Raw genomic sequence first — 21,379 nt, 5'->3', positions numbered from 1 at the left:
TCAAACTCAGGCTGAACCCCAACACCAGGAGGGAGTCTCTCATTTGGTATCAGCCATGAGTTGAGGTGCTGGGTTTGAGCCTGCCACTTTTGGACTCTCGCTTGCTGAGGTGTTCCAGCGAGTGTCTCTGTAGATCTTAGAAAACTATTTCTAGATTTAAGTCATCGACGTGCTGGCTGGTACCCAAACAGGGTATAATAATAATAATATAAGAATAATAACAGAATGTGAGCCAGCTTGTGTTCCTGATTGGAGAGTGTTGTTCCTCTTTCCTGTGTGGGGGTGCGGGGCTTGCATGTGGGGTGGGGGGAGGGAGGCCAGGCAGGCCCTCAGGGTGTCCCCCCCTCCCCACTTCTGGGTCCTTCCTTCCTTCTTTGGGTGGGAGGTGCAGGGCTTCGCTCCCCTTTGGGGCTCCCGGGGTCAGCCAGGAAAGAGCGGGGCCCTCAAGGGGACGGGGGTAGGCAGCCAGAAGGGACCCCTTGGGGTTAGGAAGGAGGGAAGGAAGGAAGGAGGGAGAGAGGGAAGGAAGGAAGGAGAGAAGGAAGGAAGGAGGGAGAGAGGGAAGGAAGGAGAGAAGGAAGGAAGGAGGGAAGGAAGGAAGGAGGGAGGGAGAGAGGGAGGGAAGGAAGGAAGGAGAGAAGGAAGGAAGGAAAGAAGGAAGGAGGGAGGGAGAGAGGGAAGGAAGGAGAGAAGGAAGGAAGGAGGGAGAGAGGGAGGGAAGGAAGGAAGGAGAGAAGGAAGGAAGGAGAGAAGGAAGGAAGGAAAGAAGGAAGGAGGGAGAGAGGGAAGGAAGGAGAGAAGGAAGGAAGGAGGGAAGGAAGGAAGGAGGGAGAGAGGGAGGGAAGGAAGGAAGGAGAGAAGGAAGGAAGGAGAGAAGGAAGGAAGGAAGGAAAGAAGGAAGGAGGGAGGGAGAGAGGGAAGGAAGGAGAGAAGGAAGGAAGGAGGGAAGGAAGGAAGGAGGGAGAGAGGGAGGGAAGGAAGGAAGGAGAGAAGTAAGGAAGGAGAGAGGGAAGGAAGGAAGGAGAGAAGGAAGGAGGGAGGGAGGGAAGGAAGGAGAGAAGGAAGGAGGGAGGGAAGGAAGGAGGGAGGGAAGGAAGGAAAGAGAGAAGGAAGGAAGGAAGGAAGGAAGGAGGGAGAGAGGGAGGGAGGGAAGGAAGGAAGGCAGGAAGCCCCGAGGGGGAGGGAGGCAGAGAGGCAGGCAGACAGACCCAGAGGACATCCAGTCGGCAGGCAGGCCGCGCCCCTTTGGTAAGGCCCGTGGCCACGCCCCCTTGGCGTCGCAGAGGCGCTGTCGTCACCCAGGCCACCCCCCCTTCGCCGCCGCCATTTCTGAGAGGAGGACAACCAGGAGAAGAAGGAGAAGGTGACGGGATTGGGCCGAGTCTCTCTCTCTCTCCCTCTCTCTCTCTCTCTCTCTCTCTCTCTCTCTCTCTCTCTCTCTCCCTCTCTCTTCCTCCTTTGCCCCCTTCTCTGTTTTCGGTCCGGGGCTCTTTTCGGGAGGGAGGAAAGAAAGAAAGAGGGAGGGAGGCCTTCCTTTCTTTCCAAACTCAGCCTCCTCTTTCCTGAAGGATTCCTTCCTCCCTGGAGGCCAGGCCTTGAAGGAGAGAAGGAAGGAAGGGAGGGAAGGAGAGAAGGAAGGAGAGAGAGAGGGAAGGAAGGAAGGAAGGAGAGAGGGAGGAAGGAAGGAGGGAGGGAGGGAAGGAAGGAGAGAAGGAAGGAAGGAGGGAGAGAGGGAGGGAGAGAGGGAAGGAAGGAAGGAGAGAAGGAAGGAGAGAAGGAAGGAAGGAGAGAGGGAGGGAGGAAGGAGGGAGGGAAGGAAGGAGAGAAGGAAGGCAGGAGGGAGAGAGGGAAGGACGGAAGGAGGAAGAGAGGGAGGGAAGGAAGGAGGAAGAGAGGGAGGGAAGGAAGGAGAGAAGGAAGGAAGGAGGGAGGGAAAGAAGGAAGGAGAGAAGGAAGGAGGAAGAGAGGGAGGGAAGGAAGGAGGGAGAGAGGGAGGGAAAGAAGGAAGGAAGGAGAGAAGGAGAGAGGGAAGGAAGGAGGGAAGGAAGGAAGGAGGAAGAGAGGGAGGGAAGGAAGGAGGGAGGGAAAGAAGGAAGGAGAGAAGGAAGGAGGGAGGGAAAGGAGGGAGAGAGGGAGGGAAAGAAGGAAGGAGAGAAGGAAGGAGGAAGAGAGGGAGGGAAGGAAGGAGGGAGGGAAGGAAGGAGAGAAGGAAGGAGGGAGGGAAAGAAGGAAGGAGAGAAGGAAGGAGGGAGGGAGGGAAAGGAGGGAGAGAGGGAGGGAAAGAAGGAAGGAGAGAAGGAAGGAGGAAGAGAGGGAGAGAATCATAGAATCAAAGAGTTGGAAGAGACCTCATGGGCCATCCAGTCCAACCCCCTGCCAAGAAGCAGGAATATTGCATTCAAATCACCCCTGACAGATGGCCATCCAGCCTCTGCTTAAAAGCTTCCAAAGAAGGAGCCTCCACCACACTCCGGGGCAGAGAGTTCCACTGCTGAACGGCTCTCACAGTCAGGAAGTTCTTCCTAATGTTCAGATGGAATTTCCTCTCTTGTAGTTTGAAGCCATTGTTCCGCGTCCTAGTCTCCAAGGAAGCAGAAAACAAGCTTGCCCCCTCCTCCCTGTGGCTTCCTCTCACATATTTATACATGGCTATCATATCTCCTCTCAGCCTTCTCTTCTTCAGGCTAAACATGCCCAGTTCCCTAAGCCGCTCCCCATAGGGCTTGTTCTCCATACCCTTGATCATTTTAGTCGCCCTCCTCTGGACACATTCCAGCTTGTCAATATCTCTCTTGAACTGTGGTGCCCAGAATTGGACACAATATTCCAGATGTGGTCTAACTAAAGCAGAATAGAGGGGTAGCATTACTTCCTTAGATCTAGACACTATGCTCCTATTGATGCAGGCCAAAATCCCATTGGCTTTTTTTGCTGCCACATCACATTGTTGGCTCATGTTTAACTTGTTGTCCACGAGGACTCCAAGATCTTTTTCACACGTACTGCTCTCGAGCCAGGCGTCCCCCATTCTGTATCTTTGCATTTCATTTTTTCTGCCAAAGTGGAGTATCTTGCATTTGTCACTGTTGAACTTCATTTTGTTAGTTTTGGCCCATCTCTCTAATCTGTCAAGATCGTTTTGAATTCTGCTGTCCTCTGGACTATTGGCTATCCCTCCCAATTTGGTGTCGTCTGCAAACTTGATGATCATGCCTTCTAGCCCTTCATCTAAGTCATTAATAAAAATGTTGAACAGGACCGGGCCCAGGGGGGAACCCTGCGGCACTCCGCTCGTCACTTCTTTCCAGGATGAAGAGGAAGCATTAGTGAGCACTCTCTGTGTTCGTCCACTTAACCAATTACAGATCCACCTCACCGTAGTTTTGCCTAGCCCACATTGGACTAATTTCCTTGCCAGAAGGTCATGGGGGACCTTGTCGAAGGCCTTACTGAAATCCAGGTACGCTACATCCACGGCATTCCCCGCATCTACCCAGCTTGTAGCTCTATCGAAGAAAGAGATCAGATTAGTCTGGCATGACTTGTTTTTGATAAATCCATGTTGACTATTAGCGATGACTGCATTTGTTTCTAAGTGTTTGCAGACCGCTTCCTTAACAATCTTTTCCAGAATCTTGCCCGGTATCGACGTGAGGCTGACCGGACGGTAGTTGTTTGGGTCGTCCTTTTTTCCCTTCTTGAAGATTGGGACCACATTGGCCCTCCTCCAATCTGCTGGAACTTCTCCCGTTCTCCAAGAACTCTCAAAGATGGTTGCCAATGGTTCCGAAATGACTTCCGCTAGTTCCTTCAATACTCTGGGGTGTAGTTGATCTGGCCCTGGGGACTTGAACTCATTAAGAGCGGCCAGGTATTCCTGGACGACTTCTTTCCCAATTTGGGGTTGGATGTCCTCCAATCCCTCATCCACTCCATCTTGCTGAGGTTGAAGACTCTCTTTTTGTGAGAAGACCGAGGCAAAGAAGGCATTAAGTAGTTCTGCCTTTTCCCTATCCCCTGTCAGCATTGCCCCATCTTCTCCGCGAAGAGGTCCTATCGCCTCCTTGTTTTTCCTTTTTCTACTGACATAAGAATAGAAGCCCTTTTTATTGTTTTTAATGTCCCTGGCAAGCCTGAGCTCATTTTGTGCTTTAGCCTTGCGGACCTTTTCCCTACAGGTGTTGGCTAATTGTTTGAATTCTTCTTTGGTGATTTCTCCCTTTTTCCACTTCTTGTGCATGTGTCTTTTGTGTCTTAGCACAGTTAGAAGTTCTTTGGACATCCATTCTGGCTTCTTTGCACTTGTCCTATTTTTTCTCTTTGTTGGCACGGTTTGCAATTGCGTCTTGAGTATTTCACTCTTGAGAAATTCCCATCCATCCATAACTCCCTTGTCTTTTAGTATCTGTGTCCACGGAATGCTGCTCAGCGTTTCCTTCATTTTTTGGAAATCAGCTCTCCTAAAGTCCAAAATGCGGGTTTGACTTGTCTTAGTTTCGGCCTTCCTTTGTACCTCAAATTGCAGGAGCACATGGTCACTTGCCCCTAAGGATCCTACCACTTCAACCGCATCGATCAGGTCCTCCGCATTTGTTAGGATGAGATCAAGAGTAGCCAATCCCCTTGTTGCCTCTTCTACCTTCTGGACCATGAAATTGTCTGCAAGGCAAGCGAGGAATTTGTTGGACCTTGTACTCTTGGCCGAGTTTGTTTTCCAGCAAATATCGGGATAGTTGAAATCGCCCATGACTACTACATCTCTTTTCTGTGCCTGTTTGGTCAACTGTTGGCAGAAGACTTCATCAAGTTCTTCCTCCTGGCTTGGGGGTCTGTAGTAGACGCCTACAACGACATCTTTTTGAGTCCCAGTTCCCTTGATTCTTATCCAGATGATTTCAAGCTGGTTTCCCAGATTGCTGTCTTGAATCTCTTCTGCAGCATAAGAGTTTTTGACATATAAGGCTACTCCGCCTCCTCTCCCCTTTGTTCGGTTTCTGTGAAAGAGGTTATACCCCTCGATATCTATATTCCAGCGATAGGAGTCATCCCACCAGGTTTCAGTGATCCCTATGATATCATATTTGTGGTGTTGTGCTAAAAGTTGGAGTTCGTCTTGTTTATTTCCCATGCTCTGTGCATTAGTGTAAAGACATGTGAGCCCCTGGGATCTTCCCTTGAGTTGTTTAATTGGGATTATTGTGCTTTTGGTACTTGGTCCTTGTTGTGTTTGTGCAGCCCTCCGTTTAGCCTTCTGGCGATTCCCAGACATTATGGGTAAAGTAGTGTTCGCAAGGCTGTTGTCCCCCTCCCCTGGTGGACCTAGTTTAAAGTGCGTCTAATGAGGTTTGCGAGTCTGTGAGCAAAAAGGTGTTTTCCTACTTGTGTGAGATGCACCCCATCCCTTGCCAGTAGGCCATCCTCCTGGAAAAGCAGGCCATGGTCGAGGAAGCCAAAGCGTTCCTCCTGACACCATTTTCTAAGCCAGTCATTGACCTGTACTATTTTTCTGGCTCTTGTGGGTCCGTGTCTTACAACAGGGAGGAGGGATGAAAAGACCACCTGTACATTACATTCTTTTAGCTTTGCTCCTAGAGCTCGAAAATCATTTGTGATCTTTTGAAACGTATGCCTTGCAGTATCATTGGTTCCTACATGAATCAACATGAGGGGAGGACGGTGATAGGGCTTGAGGAGCCTGGTGAGCCTCTGAGTGATATGGTGTATTTTTGCCCCCGGTAGGCAGCATATTTCTCGAGCCATCCCATCCGGTCTGGAAATGACAGCTTCCGTTCCTCTAAGGAGGGAGTCGCCTACTACCAAGACCTGTTTACTTTCAGGAATGACAGGGCCCCTTTTGTGCAATGTAGTGTGTTGGTCTCCAGAAACGTGATCCTGTTGGTGTGAATTGTGTAGGTGAAAAGTGTTGTCCTCCTCCTCGACATCCCCGGTGCATTCGTCAAGGATAATCCATTGAGATTCGTCCAAGAGACTATGGTTCTCCTGTATGTGTTCCTGTTGCTCCTGGTCTATGGTTGGGGATGGTACACCTGCAGGATTGTGCAAGGAAGGAAGGAAGGAGGGAGAGAGGGAGGGAAAGAAGGAAGGAGAGAAGGAAGGAGAGAAGGAAGGAAGGAGGGAGAGAGGGAAGGAAGGAGGGAAGGAAGGAAGGAGGAAGAGAGGGAGGGAAGGAAGGAGGAAGAGAGGGAGGGAAGGAAGGAGGGAGGGAAGGAAGGAGGGAGGGAAAGAAGGAAGGAGAGAAGGAAGGAAGGAGGGAGGGAAAGGAGGGAGAGAGGGAGGGAAAGAAGGAAGGAGAGAAGGAAGGAGGAAGAGAGGGAGGGAAGGAAGGAGGGAAGGAAGGAGGAAGAGAGGGAGGGAAGGAAGGAAGGAGGGAGAGAGGGAGGGAAAGAAGGAAGGAGAGAAGGAAGGAGGGAGAGAGGGAGGGAAGGAAGGGAGAAGGAAGGAGGGAAGGAAGGAGAGAAGGAAGGAAGGAGGGAGAGAGGGAAGGAAGGAAGGAGAGAAGGAAGGAAAGAGGGAAGGAAGGAAGGAGGGAGAGAAGGAAGGGAGGGAAGGAGAGAAGGAAGGAGAGAGAGAGGGAAGGAAGGAAGGAAGGAGGGAGGGAAGGAAGGAGGGAGAGAGAGAGGGAAGGAAGGAAGGAGAGAAGGAAGGAGAGAGGGAGGGAGGAAGGAGGGAGGGAGGGAAGGAAGGAGAGAAGGAAGGAAGGAGAGAGGGAAGGAAGGAGGGAGGGAAGGAGAGAAGGAAGGAGGGAGGGAAAGAAGGAAGGAGAGAAGGAAGGAAGGAGGGAGAGAGGGAGGGAAAGAAGGAAGGAGAGAAGGAAGGAGGAAGAGAGGGAGGGAAGGAAGGGGGGAAGGATATTAAGTCCAGTCATGTCTGACTCTGGGGTGTGGTTCTCATCTCCATTTCTAACCTGAAGAGCCAGCGTTGTCCATAGACACCTCCAAGGTCATGTGGCCGGCATGACTGCATGGAGCGCCGTTACCTTCCCGTCGGAACGGTACCTATTGATCTACTCACATTTGCATGTTTTCGAACTGCTAGGTTGGCAGAAGCTAGGGCTGACAGCGGAAGCTCACGCTGCTCCCTGGAATCGAGCCTGTGACCTTTCGATCAACAATCTCAGCAGCTCAGTGCTTTAACCCACTGCGCCACCGGGGGCTCCAATGCCTATAATATCTATGTCTATAATAATATCTATATATATGTATAATAATATGTATACATCTATAATAATAATAGCTATATAATATCTATAATAGTAATAATAATAACTATATGCCTATAGTAATATCCATACATCTGTTGCCCGTTTTTGCTCGAAAGATATTGAGCCCTGTGCTCCTTCTATTTTTTTATGTTTTATACTAATCCATGCAATGCTTTTAATATGAAATAAATAAATAAATAACATCTATAATAATAATAATACCTATATACTTTTAATAATAATATTTGTGTCTATAATAATATCTATATGTCTATAACAACAACAACAATGCCTATGTAATATCTTTGAATCGGGTTATATGGCAGTGTGGACCCTTCCACACATCCATATAACCCTTTGCCTCAAGGAGACGGAAATGCGCCTATATTAGGTTGACACTTTGCCACTTCAGTTGTGTATTGAAAGCTTAGTAACCAGCTCTTCCTCTTTTCTTTCTTTCCCATTTCTCCACAATGGGCCACAGCCATGCATGGCCGGGTACAGCTAGTCTATGTCCCCCTCTCTCTTTCTCTCTCTATATATTTAAAAACATTTATATTCCACCCATCTCACCCTGAAGGGGACTCAGGGTGGAGCACAGCATATACCCGGCAAACTTTCAATGCCAGGACACAAATTCACATACAATACATAAACATTAAAAAAAAATTATCAAAATATTAAAATACACCATTTAAAACAGTGCGACCATACCTGACCGTGGTGGTCCATGCCTTAGTTACCTCTAGATTGGTGTCAAGACCCAGGCAGACCAGCAAAGCAAACGGCACTGTAAGAGTTAAATGAATGTCTTTAATGTCTATTAACAAAACAAAAGGAGGCTCTTAAAGTCAGAGTTGTAAACACAAAAGGCTTGCGGTCAGCAGGAATGTAAACAAACTGGTCTCAGTCAGTCTTTGCTGGCAAAAGGAAAGAAAGTCTAAACAGAAGCAGGCAGCTTGGATTCAGCAGTAAAACTCAGTTCGTTTCAAAGGCAAACAAAACAGCAAACAGCAATCCGCATGAAGAGCGGTCCAACGAAGGTTCCAGGGATTAGCAGAGGCGTAGTCAGGCAGTCCGAGGGTCAAGGCAAGAAAGACTCACGAGTCTGGTTCCTGCAGGGTTGTTCACACGATCAGGAAACACGAAGCTGCAACCAAGAGCTCAGGGCAGGAGTTAAACACAAGGCACACGGTAACGCGACACTTTGAACTCTGCGATCAGTTTGTCCCCAAACTGCTCCTTAAATCTCGTCAGAGTCGCTGGAGTTACTTTCAGCTGCGCCTAATTCCACAGGTGAATCCCGGCTGCGCCATTGTTGCCAGTCAGTACTTCGGGCTCCATCCTGCAAAGTATTATCTGCAACCCAAGTATCATTAAAACCCTGGAATTCATCACTAGACGTGGGAGCATTAATTACATCCATTACTTCCTGAACTTTAGTCCAGTCCAGCTCTTCCTCTTCGCTGTCAAACTCCCCACAATCAGCTATATCTCTAAGGCGTTTAGCAACAGATCCCACATCGCTATTCGAGCTGCTGGCTACTCTCTTTACACCTCTGTAATCGTCCAGCTCCATTTCCTCGCGAGTAAAACCCTCAAAATCCTCCTCATCCGTAGTCTCTAAGAACAAGTCTCTAATCCGTTTCAGCTGTTGCTGAGCTTCATCATCTTCTAAACCACGTTTCCTTCTACTACTAGTAGTAGGTGCATGAGACAAACGCTGAGTCTCAACAATTGGACTACTGCAATTCATTCCACATGGGGCCCGGAAACTCCAATTGGTCCAACGTGCAATAGCCAGATTAATAACTGGGGCAAATTACAGGGAGTGGTCAGCCCCCCTGTTTAAGGAGCTCCATTGGCTGCTGTTCATCTTCCAGTCCCAATTCAAGGTGCTTACCTTCATGACCGTATCTCCCTCCATGAACCTGCCCAATCCCTCCGATCTTCGGGGGAGACTCTCCTTTCGCCCGTGCTGTTATTTATTTATTTATTTATTTCATCTACTTATACCCCGCCCTTCTCACCCCGGGGGGGACTCAGGGCGGCTTACAATGGGGGCACAATTAGATGCCCAAAACAATTCACAAGCAATACAAATACAAACAATTCAACAATTAATTAAAAACATCAGTACATAATAAAATAATAAAAACAGTCTCATGCTCAGGGTTCAGAGTCCATATATCCATTCCATTCAATTTGTCCTTGTCTATCATCAGATCCTTCAGTTAGCTGTCAGAATGACCAAAGGCTTGATCCCAGATCCAGGTCTTCAGTTTTTTCCTAAATGCCAAAAGGGAAGATGACGATCTAATCTCCCCGGGGAGTGAGTTCCACAGGTGGGGGGGCCACCACTGAGAAGGCCCTGCTCCTCGTCCCCGCCAGCCTCACTTGTGACAGTGGCGGGGTCGAGAGCAGGGCCTCCCCAGAAGATCTTAAGCTTCGAGGTGGGACGTAGAGGGAGATCCGTTCAGACAAATACACTGGGCTGGAACCGTATAGGGTTTTGTAGGTCAAAACCAGCACTTTGAATTGTGCTCGGAATTGGATCGGCAGCCAGTGGAGCTGACGCAACAGGGGGGTTGTATGCTCCCTGTACGTCGCTCCGGTGAGCAATCTGGCTGCTTCTCGCTGGACTAGTTGTAGTTTCCGAGCAGTCTTCAAAGGCAACCCCACGTAGAGTGCGTTGCAGTAATCCAGCCGGGATGTGACAAGAGCGTGGACCACCGTGGCCAGATCTGGCTTCTCAAGGTACGGTGTTATCTTAGGTCCGCCTTGTGGGAACAAGGGAGAGAGCTTTCTCCTCAGTGGCCCCCCAATTTTGAAATACATTGCCATGTGAGATTAGGCGAGCCCCCACTTTCAAGAAGGATCTCAAAACCTGGCTTTTCCGTTGTGCTTTTGGTGACTAACCATAGAATTCTATATCGCTGCTACCCCTCAACGTTTGTCCTTCGAGTACACCTCCTCCTCTCCAGTATGAAGACCCTTCTCAACCCCACTCCTGAAGAATTTCTCCCTCACAAATAATCTGCTCCATCCCTATCTCACCCCGTGTTCTTAGCTCTTGGCTTTAGTATTTTATTCGGTTTGCCTGTTGCGGCCCACCCACTGTTACTGTATTATGAATGATTTTATTTTAATTTTTTCTTGTTTGCTGTATTTTTATGTTTCATGTGATTTATTATGTTATTATTTGTGTTTTTGACTTCTTTTACTGTATTGTGTTATAGGGCTTGGCCTCATGTAAGCCATCCCAAGTCCCCATTGGGGAGTTTATTATTATTATTTATTATTATTAAGAACTTCCTGTGAGAGCTGTTGAGCAGTGGAACTCTCTGCCTCCTCTTTTGGAGGCTCATAAAAAGAGGCTGGATGGCCATCTGTTGGGGTGCTTTGAATGTGATTTTCCTGCTTCTTGGCAGAATGGGGTTGGACTGGATGGCCCATGAGGTCTCCTCCACCTCAATAAGTTATGATTCTGTGATACCAAAGAGAGGGGGGACTAATTTTGAAAATTTACCAGTAGCAGCTGCATTTCCCACCCTCGGCTTATATTTATTTATTTATTTATTTATTTCCTGCATTTATTAACCGCCATTCTCAGCCCTAGGGCGACTCATGGCGGTGTACAACACATATAGAAAACAGTTTACAATAAAGCACATCGAAAAACTCGTAATCCATGTTCCGTTCCAGTTGTCATTATCAGATGATGTATACTCAGTTAAATGCCTTCTCAAATAGCCATGTCTTTAGGCTCTTACGAAAAGACATAAGGGAGGGCGCCTGTCTGATGTCAACAGGGAGGGTGTTCCACAGCCGGGGGGCCACCACCGAGAAGGCCCTCTCTCTCGTCCCCGCTAGACGTGCCTGTGAGGCAGGCGGGATCGAGAGAAGGGCCTCCCCAGACGATCTCAAGGCCCTCGTGGGCTCGTAGGCCGAGATGCGGTCCGAAAGGTATTTTGGGCCGGAACCGTTTAGGGCTTTGTAGGATAACACCAGCACCTTAAATTGGGCCCGGTAGCATATCGGCAGCCAGTGGAGCTGGAGCAACAAGGGAGTTGTATGCTCCCTGCGCCCCGCTCCTGTTAGTAGCATGGCTGCCACGCGCTGGACTAGCTGAAGCTTCCGGGCCGTCTTCAAGGGCAGCCCCACGTAGAGAGCGTTGCAGTAGTCAAGGCGGGATGTGACCAGAGCGTGTACCACCGTGGCCAAGTCAGACTTCCCAAGGTACGGGCGCAGCTGGCTCACGAGCCTAAGCTGTGCAAATGCTCCCCTGGTCACCGCCGAAACCTGGGGATCCAGGCTCAACGATGAATCCAGGGTCACACCCAAGCTGCGAACCTGCGCCTTCAAGGGGAGTGCGACCCCATCCAGCACAGGCTGTAACCCTATACCCTGTTCGGCCTTGCGACTGACCAGGAGTACCTCTGTCTTGTCTGGATTTAATTTCAGTTTGTTCGCCCTCATCCAGACCATTACAGCGGCCAGGCACCGGTTCATATATATATAATTCATATATACTCGAGTCAATAAGCTTTTCCAGTTTTTTGTGCTAAAATTAGGTACCTCGGCTTATATTCGGGTCAGCTTATACTCGAGTATATATGGTAATTTAATTCTCGGCTAATTTTTGGTTGGTTTTATAAGTTATAGTGAGATCATTTTATTTCTTCTTTGTGTCTTTATTGCTAGGCAGCTTTTCTTGGCATTGTTTGCCATTTTTATTATTTCCTGGAAACCACCCTGAGTTCCCTCAGGAAGAGAGGGCGGGTAATAAATTCCTCCTCCTCCTCCTTCTTCTTTTCCTTTCTGGATTCATTCCCTTCTTGTTTAAGAATCAGTGGTTGCCTTTGTTGACATCAGTGTATGTGCTTGAGACCCTGATGTCTGCCTTCCTTGGTATTCCCGTTTTCCATGTGACCCATGAAGGGAAAGGGGGAAAGTCTTGCAAGTAAGGAAGATTTCTGGCTTTCATCACTGATCTTTTGCTTCTTTCTTCACCAGGGAAATGAGGATTCTATGGAGCCAACTTTTGGGTGCAGTAAGGAAACCATTAATATAGGAAGAAATAATCTCAAGGTGATGATTTTGCCGATTCCTGACTTCACTTACAGATAAGAAAGGAAATAAGTAGTGCCAAGTATCTGTATTGCCATTCAACACCCATATGAATATTGACATGGAGGAGAAAGCATTTAAATGCCTGGAGTGTGGAAAGAGTTTTACTCGGAGACATAATCTGCAGCAACATGAAAGGACTCACACTGGGGAGAAACCCTATAAATGCCTGGAGTGTGGACAGAGCTTCACTCATAATTCAGGTCTATGTGTGCATCAAAGGACTCACACTGGGGAGAAACCTTATAAATGCCTTGAGTGTGGACAGAGCTTCAGTCAGAATGGAAGTCTACGAGTGCATCAAAGGAGTCACACTGGGGAGAAACCCTATAAATGCTTGGATTGTGGAAAGACCTTCACTCATAATTCAAGTCTACGTGTGCATCAAAGGACTCACACTGGGGAGAAACCCTATAAATGCCTGGAGTGTGGACAGAGCTTCACTCATAATTCAGATCTACGTGTGCATCAAAGGACTCACACTGGGGAGAAACCCTATAAATGTCTGGAGTGTGGACAGAGCTTCACTCATAATTCAGATCTACGTGTGCATCAAAGGACTCACACTGGGGAGAAACCTTATAAATGCCTTGAGTGTGGACAGAGCTTCAGTAAGAATGGAAATCTACATGTGCATCAAAGGACTCACACTGGGGAGAAACCTTATAAATGCCTTGAGTGTGGACAGAACTTCACTCATAATTCAGGTCTACGTGTGCATCAAAGGACTCACACTGGGGAGAAACCCTATAAATGCCTTGAGTGTGGAAAGACCTTCACTCATAATTCAGGTCTACGTGTGCATCAAGGGACTCACACTGGGGAGAAACCCTATAAATGCCTGGAGTGTGGACAGACCTTCACTCATAATTCAGGTCTACGTGTGCATCAAAGGACTCACACTGGGAAGAAACCTTATAAATGCCTTGAGTGTGGACAGAGCTTCAGTCAGAATGGAAATCTACGTGTGCATCAAAGGACTCACACTGGGGAGAAACCCTATACATGCCTGGAGTGTGGACAGAGCTTCACTCGGAGTGGAAATCTACAATTTCATGAAAGGACCCACACTGGGGAGAAACCCTATAAATGCCTTGAGTGTGGAAAGACCTTCACTCATAATTCAGGTCTACGTGAGCATCAAAGGACTCACACTGGGGAGAAACCCTATAAATGCCTGGAGTGTGGACAGACCTTCACTCATAATTCAGGTCTACGTGTGCATCAAAGGACTCACACTGGGAAGAAACCTTATAAATGCCTTGAGTGTGTAAAGAGTTTCAATTATAATTCAAGTCTACGCTTGCATGAAAGGACTCACACTGGGGAGAAACCCTATACATGCCTGGAGTGTGGACAGAGCTTCACTCAGAGTGGAAATCTATGATCACATCAAAGGATTCATGTAGGGGAGAAATCCTAGAAATGCATGGAGTGTGGACAGAGCTTCACTCATAATTCAGATCTACATTTGCATCAAAGAACTCCCACTGGGGAGAAACCCTATAAATGCCTGGAATGTGGAAAGATCTTCACTGATAATTTAAGTCTACAAAGACATCAAAGAACTCACACTGGGAAGAAACCTTATACATTCACTCCCATTGAAGTCTATGTTCACATCAAAGGAATCACACTCTGAAAAAAACTTATACAATACTGGAGTGAGAAAAAGGTTTCACTGAGAGTGGAATTCTACATTCACATCAAATTACTCACACTGGGGAGAAAACCTATAAATGTCTGAAGTGTGGACAAAGCTTCACTCGTAATTCAAGTCTTTTTCGCATCAAAGGACCCACACTGGGGAGAAACTAGAAATGCATGGAGTGTGGAAAGAGCTTCTCTGAGAGTTCAAATCTACATAGACATAGAACTCACATTGGAAAGAACAGTGTTATTTGACCCCAGAGAGACTCCCTAAAACAGAATTTTGCAAACTTTTCACGTTAGTGACCGTACCCAGTTGGTGAAGCTGGGGGATACCTGATCGGACCCTGGCCTTTGACCTGTGGGGTCTCGCAAGGTTCTATTCTTTCCCCCATGCTTTTTAATATCTACATGAAACCTCTGGGTGAAGTCATCCGGAGTTTTGGAGTTCGTTGTCATCTCTATGCAGATGACGTGCAACTCTACTACTCCTTTCGACCAAAATCCAAGGAAGCCTCTTGGGTCCTGGACCAGTGCCTGGCCGCTGTGATAGGCTGGATGAGGGCCAACAGGTTGAATCTGAATCCTGATAAGACAGAGGTCCTTCAGGTCAGTCGCTTGGCTGAACGGGATATAGGATGGCAACCTGTGTTTGACAAAGTTACACTCCCCTTGAAGACACAGATCCGCAGTCTGGGGGTCCTCCTGGACTCAGCGCTGAACCTTGATGCTCAGGTGTCCGCAGTGGCTGGGAGGGCCTTTGAACAATTAAAACTTGTGCGACAACTGCGACCGTAATTCGAGAAGTCTGACTTGACCATGGGGGTCCACGCCTTAGTTACCTCAAGATTGGACTACTGTAATGCACTCTACGTAGGGCTGCCCTTGAAGATGGTTCAGAAACTACAGCTGGTGCAAAGGTCAGCAGCTAGATTAATAACTGGAGCAAGTTACAGGGAGCGGTCAATCCCCCTGTTTAAACAGCTCTACTGGCTGCTGATAAGTTTCCGGTCCCAATTCAAGGTGCGGGTTATTACCTATAAAGCTCTTAATGCCTCAGGTCCTGCCTATTTGCATGACTGCCTACGAACCCACACGCTCCTTAAGATCTTCCGGGGAGGCTCTTCTCTCGCTCCCGCCCTGGTCTCAGGCATGGTTGGTTGGGACGAGGGAAAGGGCATGCTCGGTGGTGGGCCCCTGTCTCTGGAACTCCCTCCCCGGGGAGATTAGGCTGGCACCCTCCCTATCCACTTTCCGTAAGGAATTAAAGACCTGGATGTTTCGTTGTGCTTCTTCTGACTGATGACTCCTATGACAAATGATCTGTATCATGACAAGAATCACAATCTGAATCTGAATTCCTATATTACATCATTATATATTCTTAAGTTTAAGTTGATCTGATCCTGTTAAACTGCTCTGTTTGCCATGCCATTTCCTATGCTATCATACGTTTTTATCACCTTATTGAACCCCCATTCTTTAATCAGTTCGCATAGCGGTCCCTTTCCCTCCCTCCAAAATTAGCTTGTTGTTGCTTGATGCTTGCTTATGCTGTTTTATGCTGTTTTAATTTGTTATTGCTTTTGCTCTTAGTTGTATTTTGCCTGGGCTTGGCCCCATGTAAGCCACCCTGAGTCCCTTCAGGGAGATGGAGGCGGGGTAGAAAAATAAAAATCTTCTTCTTCTTCTTCACTCTTTTTAGACATACATCCTTTCGCAACATGGTAATTCAGTTTAACTAGTGACCAGAGCTTAAACCAACCCCTTATAAGATTTTGCATATAAATATAATATAGTATAATTATATAGAAAGTTTTGTTTACTATACTCTCTACTTATAAAAAATTATTGTGTAGTTTCCTCTATAGCTGATCCAGATTTTATTTTATTTTATCAACAGATTTTATTTTCTTAATTAATTCTGGTCTTTATTGTGCCGATAATCAAAGTTGTAACAGAACCTACACTTGAACACACCAGCATTCCCCTTCTGTAGTGATGACACCTCTCTAAATGTTTTGAAACAGAGGCTGCTTTGACTGTGTCTTTCTGTCACTAAAAGAATGACTGATGAACATCTGCGAACGATCAGAGACGGACAGAGTGACTCTGCTGATCTTCAAGAAAGATTGGGACTTGTTTTTTCAGTTTTTCACGACAACAACAACAGGGGCAAATGTCAGTTGTTGGATTGATGAATTTGGAAGAGTGTTTTCAAAAGCAGAAGTGCAAAATTCTTACAATTGGACCCAAGTCTGTCTGTTGATTTGTTTGTTAAAAACATTGTGTGTCTATCTATATAGGTGTGTTTTCTTGGTGTGTTTTTTCTAATTTATTTTTGCAGTTTACTGTGGTGTCTACTCATTTTATACACACACACACACACACACACACACACACATATATACACATACACTGATTCTCTTTTTCGTAATTAAAAATGTGGTTGCAAAAAGGAAATTTAGAGGGGTCACAATCTATCAGGGACTGGAAAGGCGTGATTTTAATAGTGATTATAATGTTTATATATTTTTCTGTGTTTGTTGTTGAATTCGTTTAGTCGCTTCCGACTCTTTGTGACCTCATGGTCCCGCCCACGCCAGAGCTCCCTGTCGGACGTCACCACCCCCAGCTTCTTCAGAGTCAAGCCAGTCACTTCAAGGATACCTTCCATCCATCTTGCCCTTGGTCGGCCCCTCTTCCATTTTCCTTCCCTTTTTCCCCAGCATCCTTGTCTTCTCTAAGCTTTACTTTCTTCTCATTATGTGGCCAAAGGACTTCATCTTGGCCTCTAATATCCTTCCTTCCAGTGAGCAGTTGGACTTTATTTCCTGAAGTATGGACTAGTTCGATCTTCCCACGGTCCAAGTCACTCTCAAAATTTTCCTCCAACACCATAGTTGAAAAGCATCTCTCTTCCTTCTCTCAGCCTTCCTTATGGTCCAGCTCTCGCATCCGTAGGTTACTGTGGGGAATACCACTGCTTTAACTTGAACAGTTCAGCTGGGATCCTGTCGTCTCCTGCTGCCTTGTTATTAGCAGTGCTCCTGAAGGCCCATTCAGCCTCACTCCTCAGGATGTCTGGTTCTAATCCACTCACCACGCCATCTAAACTCTCCTTGATATTATTATCCGTCTTCTGCATAGTCTCTCCACCTTCTCTTGATCTCTTCCGCTTCTGTTAGATCCTTGCCGTCTTTGTTTTTTATCATGCCCATTTTCGCCTGAAATTTACCTCTAGTGTTTCTAATTTTCTGGAAGAGGTCTCTTGTCCTTCCTATTCTATTGTCTTCTTCCACTTCCATGCATTGCTTGTTTAAAAATTGTTCCTTATCTCTTCTGGCTAACGTTGTAATGTGTATTTTTACATTTTTAAATTATAAATTTTAACTTAAATTGTTGTTCTCTAAAGGCATCAAATAGATGCCATTTGTAATGCCGCCTTGAGTCCACATCAGGATATTTATTTATTTCAGTTGCTTCTACCCCGCCCTTCTCACCCCGGGGGGGGGGGGGGGAATCAGGGCAGCTTACAAAAGCAAGGCACAATTCGATGCCCGCATCACATAACAGCAAAAGACAATAACATCAGTTAACAAAGACAGCAATTCTAGCAATAACAACAATTAACAGAAAACAATAGTTATTATAGGCAAAAACAACCATAAAACCAATAAAATCAATACAAACCTCATTGACGGTCAGCGTTTCACAATCTCGTAGTTAAATTCCAATTCCACAGTTGTCAGTCCTGTCAGTCCTATCCATCTGGTTTCCATATCTAATTGTCAGATTGCCCAAAGGCCTGGTCCCACAACCACTTCTTTACCTTCCTCCTGAAGGCGAGGAGGGATGTTGATGCCCTGATTTCCCCCGGGAGTGAGTTCCACAGGTGAGGGGCCACCACTGAGAAGGCCCTGCTCCTCGTCCCCACCAGCCTCACTTGTGATAGCGATGGGGTCGAGAGCAGGGCCTCCCCAGATGATCTCAAATTCCGGGATGGGACATAGAGAAAGGTGGGATAGAAATAAATAAATAAATATGCTATTCTGCCGAATCTCTCACTCATGACTTCAACTGCCACATAGTATGACTATTATGGCACAACCGGGAAGATTAAGGGAAAACTACACGTGTCTGGCTATTTTCCCAGTGACCATCGGTATGCCCTGTATGTACTTTAATTCCCTCAAAATAAAACTCTAGAGACAAGACTAAATTCAACCAATTAGGTTTACTGAATAATCAAGGTATAAAGGTGCAGTTTGATATTGATATAGAGTTAGAATAATAAGGAAGAGGTATAAGGTATAACTCTGAGGTAACAACAACTATATTTTCTATGAAATAAGCACTCTATAAACTCTGGGGCATGTACTAGCTATGTTCTATATAACATCTACTATAATCTATACACTCTAAGGCATGTAAAACTATAGACTATGGCATGTACATGTACTATATAATCTATAAGGCAAATATATTCTAATCTATGAGGCATGTATGTGCTAAGGATGGCCTGTTCAGACTGCTAGGCCAGATCAGACACTTTCTAGCTAACTACTAAAAACTATGTCCAAAAAGAATGGAATAGAAGGTCCTTCCACCAGGCTCTGAGCCAGATTGGCCTGAACCAACCGAGCTCGGCCTCTAGGGGGATCCTAAGCTACTACTCTAAAACTTAGCAGAATGGAACAGTCCACCTCCAGGGAGCAAACAGGGAATCATAGAATCATAGAATCAAAGAGTTGGAAGAGACCTCATGGGCCATCCAGTCCAACCCCCTGCCAAGAAGCAGGAATATTGCATTCAAATCACCCCTGACAAATGGCCATCCAGCCTCTGCGTAAAAGCTTCCAAAGAAGGAGCCTCCACCACACTCCGGGGCAGAGAGTTCCACTGCTGAACGGCTCTCACAGTCAGGAAGTTCTTCCTAATGTTCAGATGGAATCTCCTCTCTTGTAGTTTGAAGCCATTGTTCCGCGTCCTAGTCTCCAAGGAAGCAGAAAACAAGCTTGCTCCCTCCTCCCTGTGGCTTCCTCTCACATATTTATACATGGCTATCATATCTCCTCTCAGCCTTCTCTTCTCCAGGCTCCAGTCCTTTAGCAATAGCTCTTTTTTCCTTTTTTCCTTCCATCCTTCCTTCTTTCTATCTTAATTAATCCCTTCCCTCCTTTCGCCTTTTCTGCCTTTTCCATTTCTTCCTTCTTTCCCTCTGCACTTGGCCGCTCCCTCCCTCCATTCAGATTTAGCTCCCCCTCCTCATCCTCGCCCTCTGCAGCCACCGGGTGAGAGAACAGCAGCAGCAGCAGCAGGACAAAGGAGTGACACAAAGACCAGTATTCCATTTTTGGCATATCAGTTTTTTGTGCCAAATTTGGTAAACATCCATCATTATTTGAGTTCACAGTGCTTTTTGGATGTAGGTAAACCACAACTCCACAAAACTCAAGTCCAATGCCCTTCAGTTTACTTCAGGAGACTGTTATTGCTGTTGTTGTTGTTGTTGTTGTTGTTATTGTTAATATTGCTCCTGCAGTAATTCTGTTTTCCTGCCTGTCAGAAAGAAGGGGCTGGACTAGATGACCTTTGGGGGTCCCTTCCAACTGAGAATAATAATAATAATAATAATGATGATGATGATGATGATGATGATGATGATGATGATGTCTCTTTTCCCCAAACTCCCCCAGTATGTTCTGTTGATCATGGGAGTTCTGTATGCCAAGTTTGGTTCAGATGCATTTTGGAGGATCTCAGAATGCTCTTTGATGGCTGGTGAACTATAAATCTTCAGAACTGCAATTGCCAAATGTCAGGGTCTCTTTTCCCTAAACCCCTCCAGTATGTTCTGTTGGTCACTGCATTTGAAAGGTTGAGAACCACTGGTTTATACCCTGCTTCTCTCCCTAAGGGACCTACAGCAGCTCACAATACAATACAACTCAAAGCACATTTAATTTAAAATACAAAACAAAAATCACACAAAACATAATAATATCCAGAAGTAGGATATAAATAAATGTTACGCATTAAAAAACATGTAAAAGGAAGGAAGTGAGGGGCTGCTGTGCTATTCAGCTTTGAATGTGTTTTGATACCTTTCCATTGATTGTTTAAAGCAGGCATGGGCCAGATTACACCCTCCTTGTGTTTTGGACTTCAATTCCCACTACTGGCTGTTAGGAATTGTGGGAGTTGAAGTCCAGAACACAAGGAGGGCCCAAGCTGGCCCATGCCTACTTTAAAGAATAGCAACGATAGTTAATTCTATTGTAATGTTTCATATATTTGTAGATTTAAAATTGTATTGAAAAGTAAGCTGCTTTGGCCCCTTCTACACAGCTGTATAAAATCCACACTTAACTGGCTCACATGACAGTGTGGACTCTGATAATGCAGTTCAAAGCAGATATTGTGGATTATCTGCCTTGATATTCTGGGTTATATGGCTGTTTTGAAGGGCCCTTTCAGACAGGCCCTATATCCCAGGATCTGATCCTCGGTTTTCTGTTTATCCCAGATTTATCTGGCAGTGCAGACTCATATCATCCAGTTTAAAGCAGAAAACCTGGGATCAGATCCTGGCATACAGGGCATCTGGAAGGGCCCACAGTCTCCTTGTGGAGACAAAAAGTGGTGTATAAATAAACATAATAATGAAATTGTAGAACAGAAATCTGTTCCTAGTTTGAAAGTGTTATTTTCTGTTTAATTGTGCGGCCCTTACTCTGAAAGTAGTAGTTCTCATCCAGAAACTACTATCCAGTGTGGCTGCCACAAACTATGATGACAAGAGGTCATGGGAGTTTGGCCGATAGGCTGATCAGTAAACATATTCATGGGTTCCTGCAGTTATAGTAAACCTGTTACCCATGATGCTACGACATGCTTGAAGTCGAAATTTCATTTATTTGTAAATAGAAATAAATGTTTCACAAATATATAAAACAAATAGTCCCGTGTAAACTGTGGTCCAGCCCTCCAACAGTCTGAGGGACAGTGAACTGGCCCCCTGTTCAAAAAATTTGGGGACCCCTGCTTAATGTCTGGCAGTGCTAAGCTCCTCCCTCTTTGGCATCTATTAGGTTTTTGTAAGCAATTCCCCATTCCATATAAATTTAGTCAAATCCTTCCTCCAAGGTTTGAAAATTCTCTGTTCTGTCGCCGCTGGAGCCGAAATTAAATGCTTCTAAAAGAGGATGCAAGGCTTGCGTCCAGCGGGAAGCCCGGGGGCCCGAGAAGGAGCCTTTATAGGAACTTTTCCTATTAAGCAGGCTTTAGGAGACTTGGAGCTTAAATACAACAGTCTTTATTAATGAACAAGCAAGAATTGTAAAGTTTCTAAAGTCTATTGGCTTTGCAGTCTTG

The 21,379-nt window shown here is 46.2% G+C and overlaps 1 protein-coding gene across 1 annotated transcript; it reads left to right on the top strand.

The window, feature by feature from the left end:
• Nucleotides 1-1,302: 1,302 nt before the first annotated feature.
• Nucleotides 1,303-15,821, top strand: LOC132761686 (zinc finger protein 658B-like). The gene is made up of 2 exons (XM_067461012.1): nucleotides 1,303-1,363; nucleotides 12,239-15,821. Exon 2 carries the CDS (start codon nucleotides 12,402-12,404, stop codon nucleotides 13,737-13,739), a length of 1,338 nt encoding a protein of 445 aa, XP_067317113.1. The 5' UTR covers nucleotides 1,303-1,363; nucleotides 12,239-12,401; the 3' UTR covers nucleotides 13,740-15,821.
• Nucleotides 15,822-21,379: the final 5,558 nt, after the last annotated feature.

Source organism: Anolis sagrei, chromosome 1, assembly GCF_037176765.1.
Source record: "Anolis sagrei isolate rAnoSag1 chromosome 1, rAnoSag1.mat, whole genome shotgun sequence".
Classification (NCBI taxonomy): domain Eukaryota; kingdom Metazoa; phylum Chordata; class Lepidosauria; order Squamata; family Dactyloidae; genus Anolis; species Anolis sagrei.
The sequence above is the reverse complement of the archived record's forward strand: the minus strand, read 5'-3'. Positions and strand labels throughout refer to the sequence as shown.

Coding starts and splice junctions, on each gene's coding strand:
- LOC132761686 (XM_067461012.1), top strand. CDS start 12,402: ATGAATATTGACATGGAGGAGAAAGCATTTAAATGCCTGGAGTGTGGA.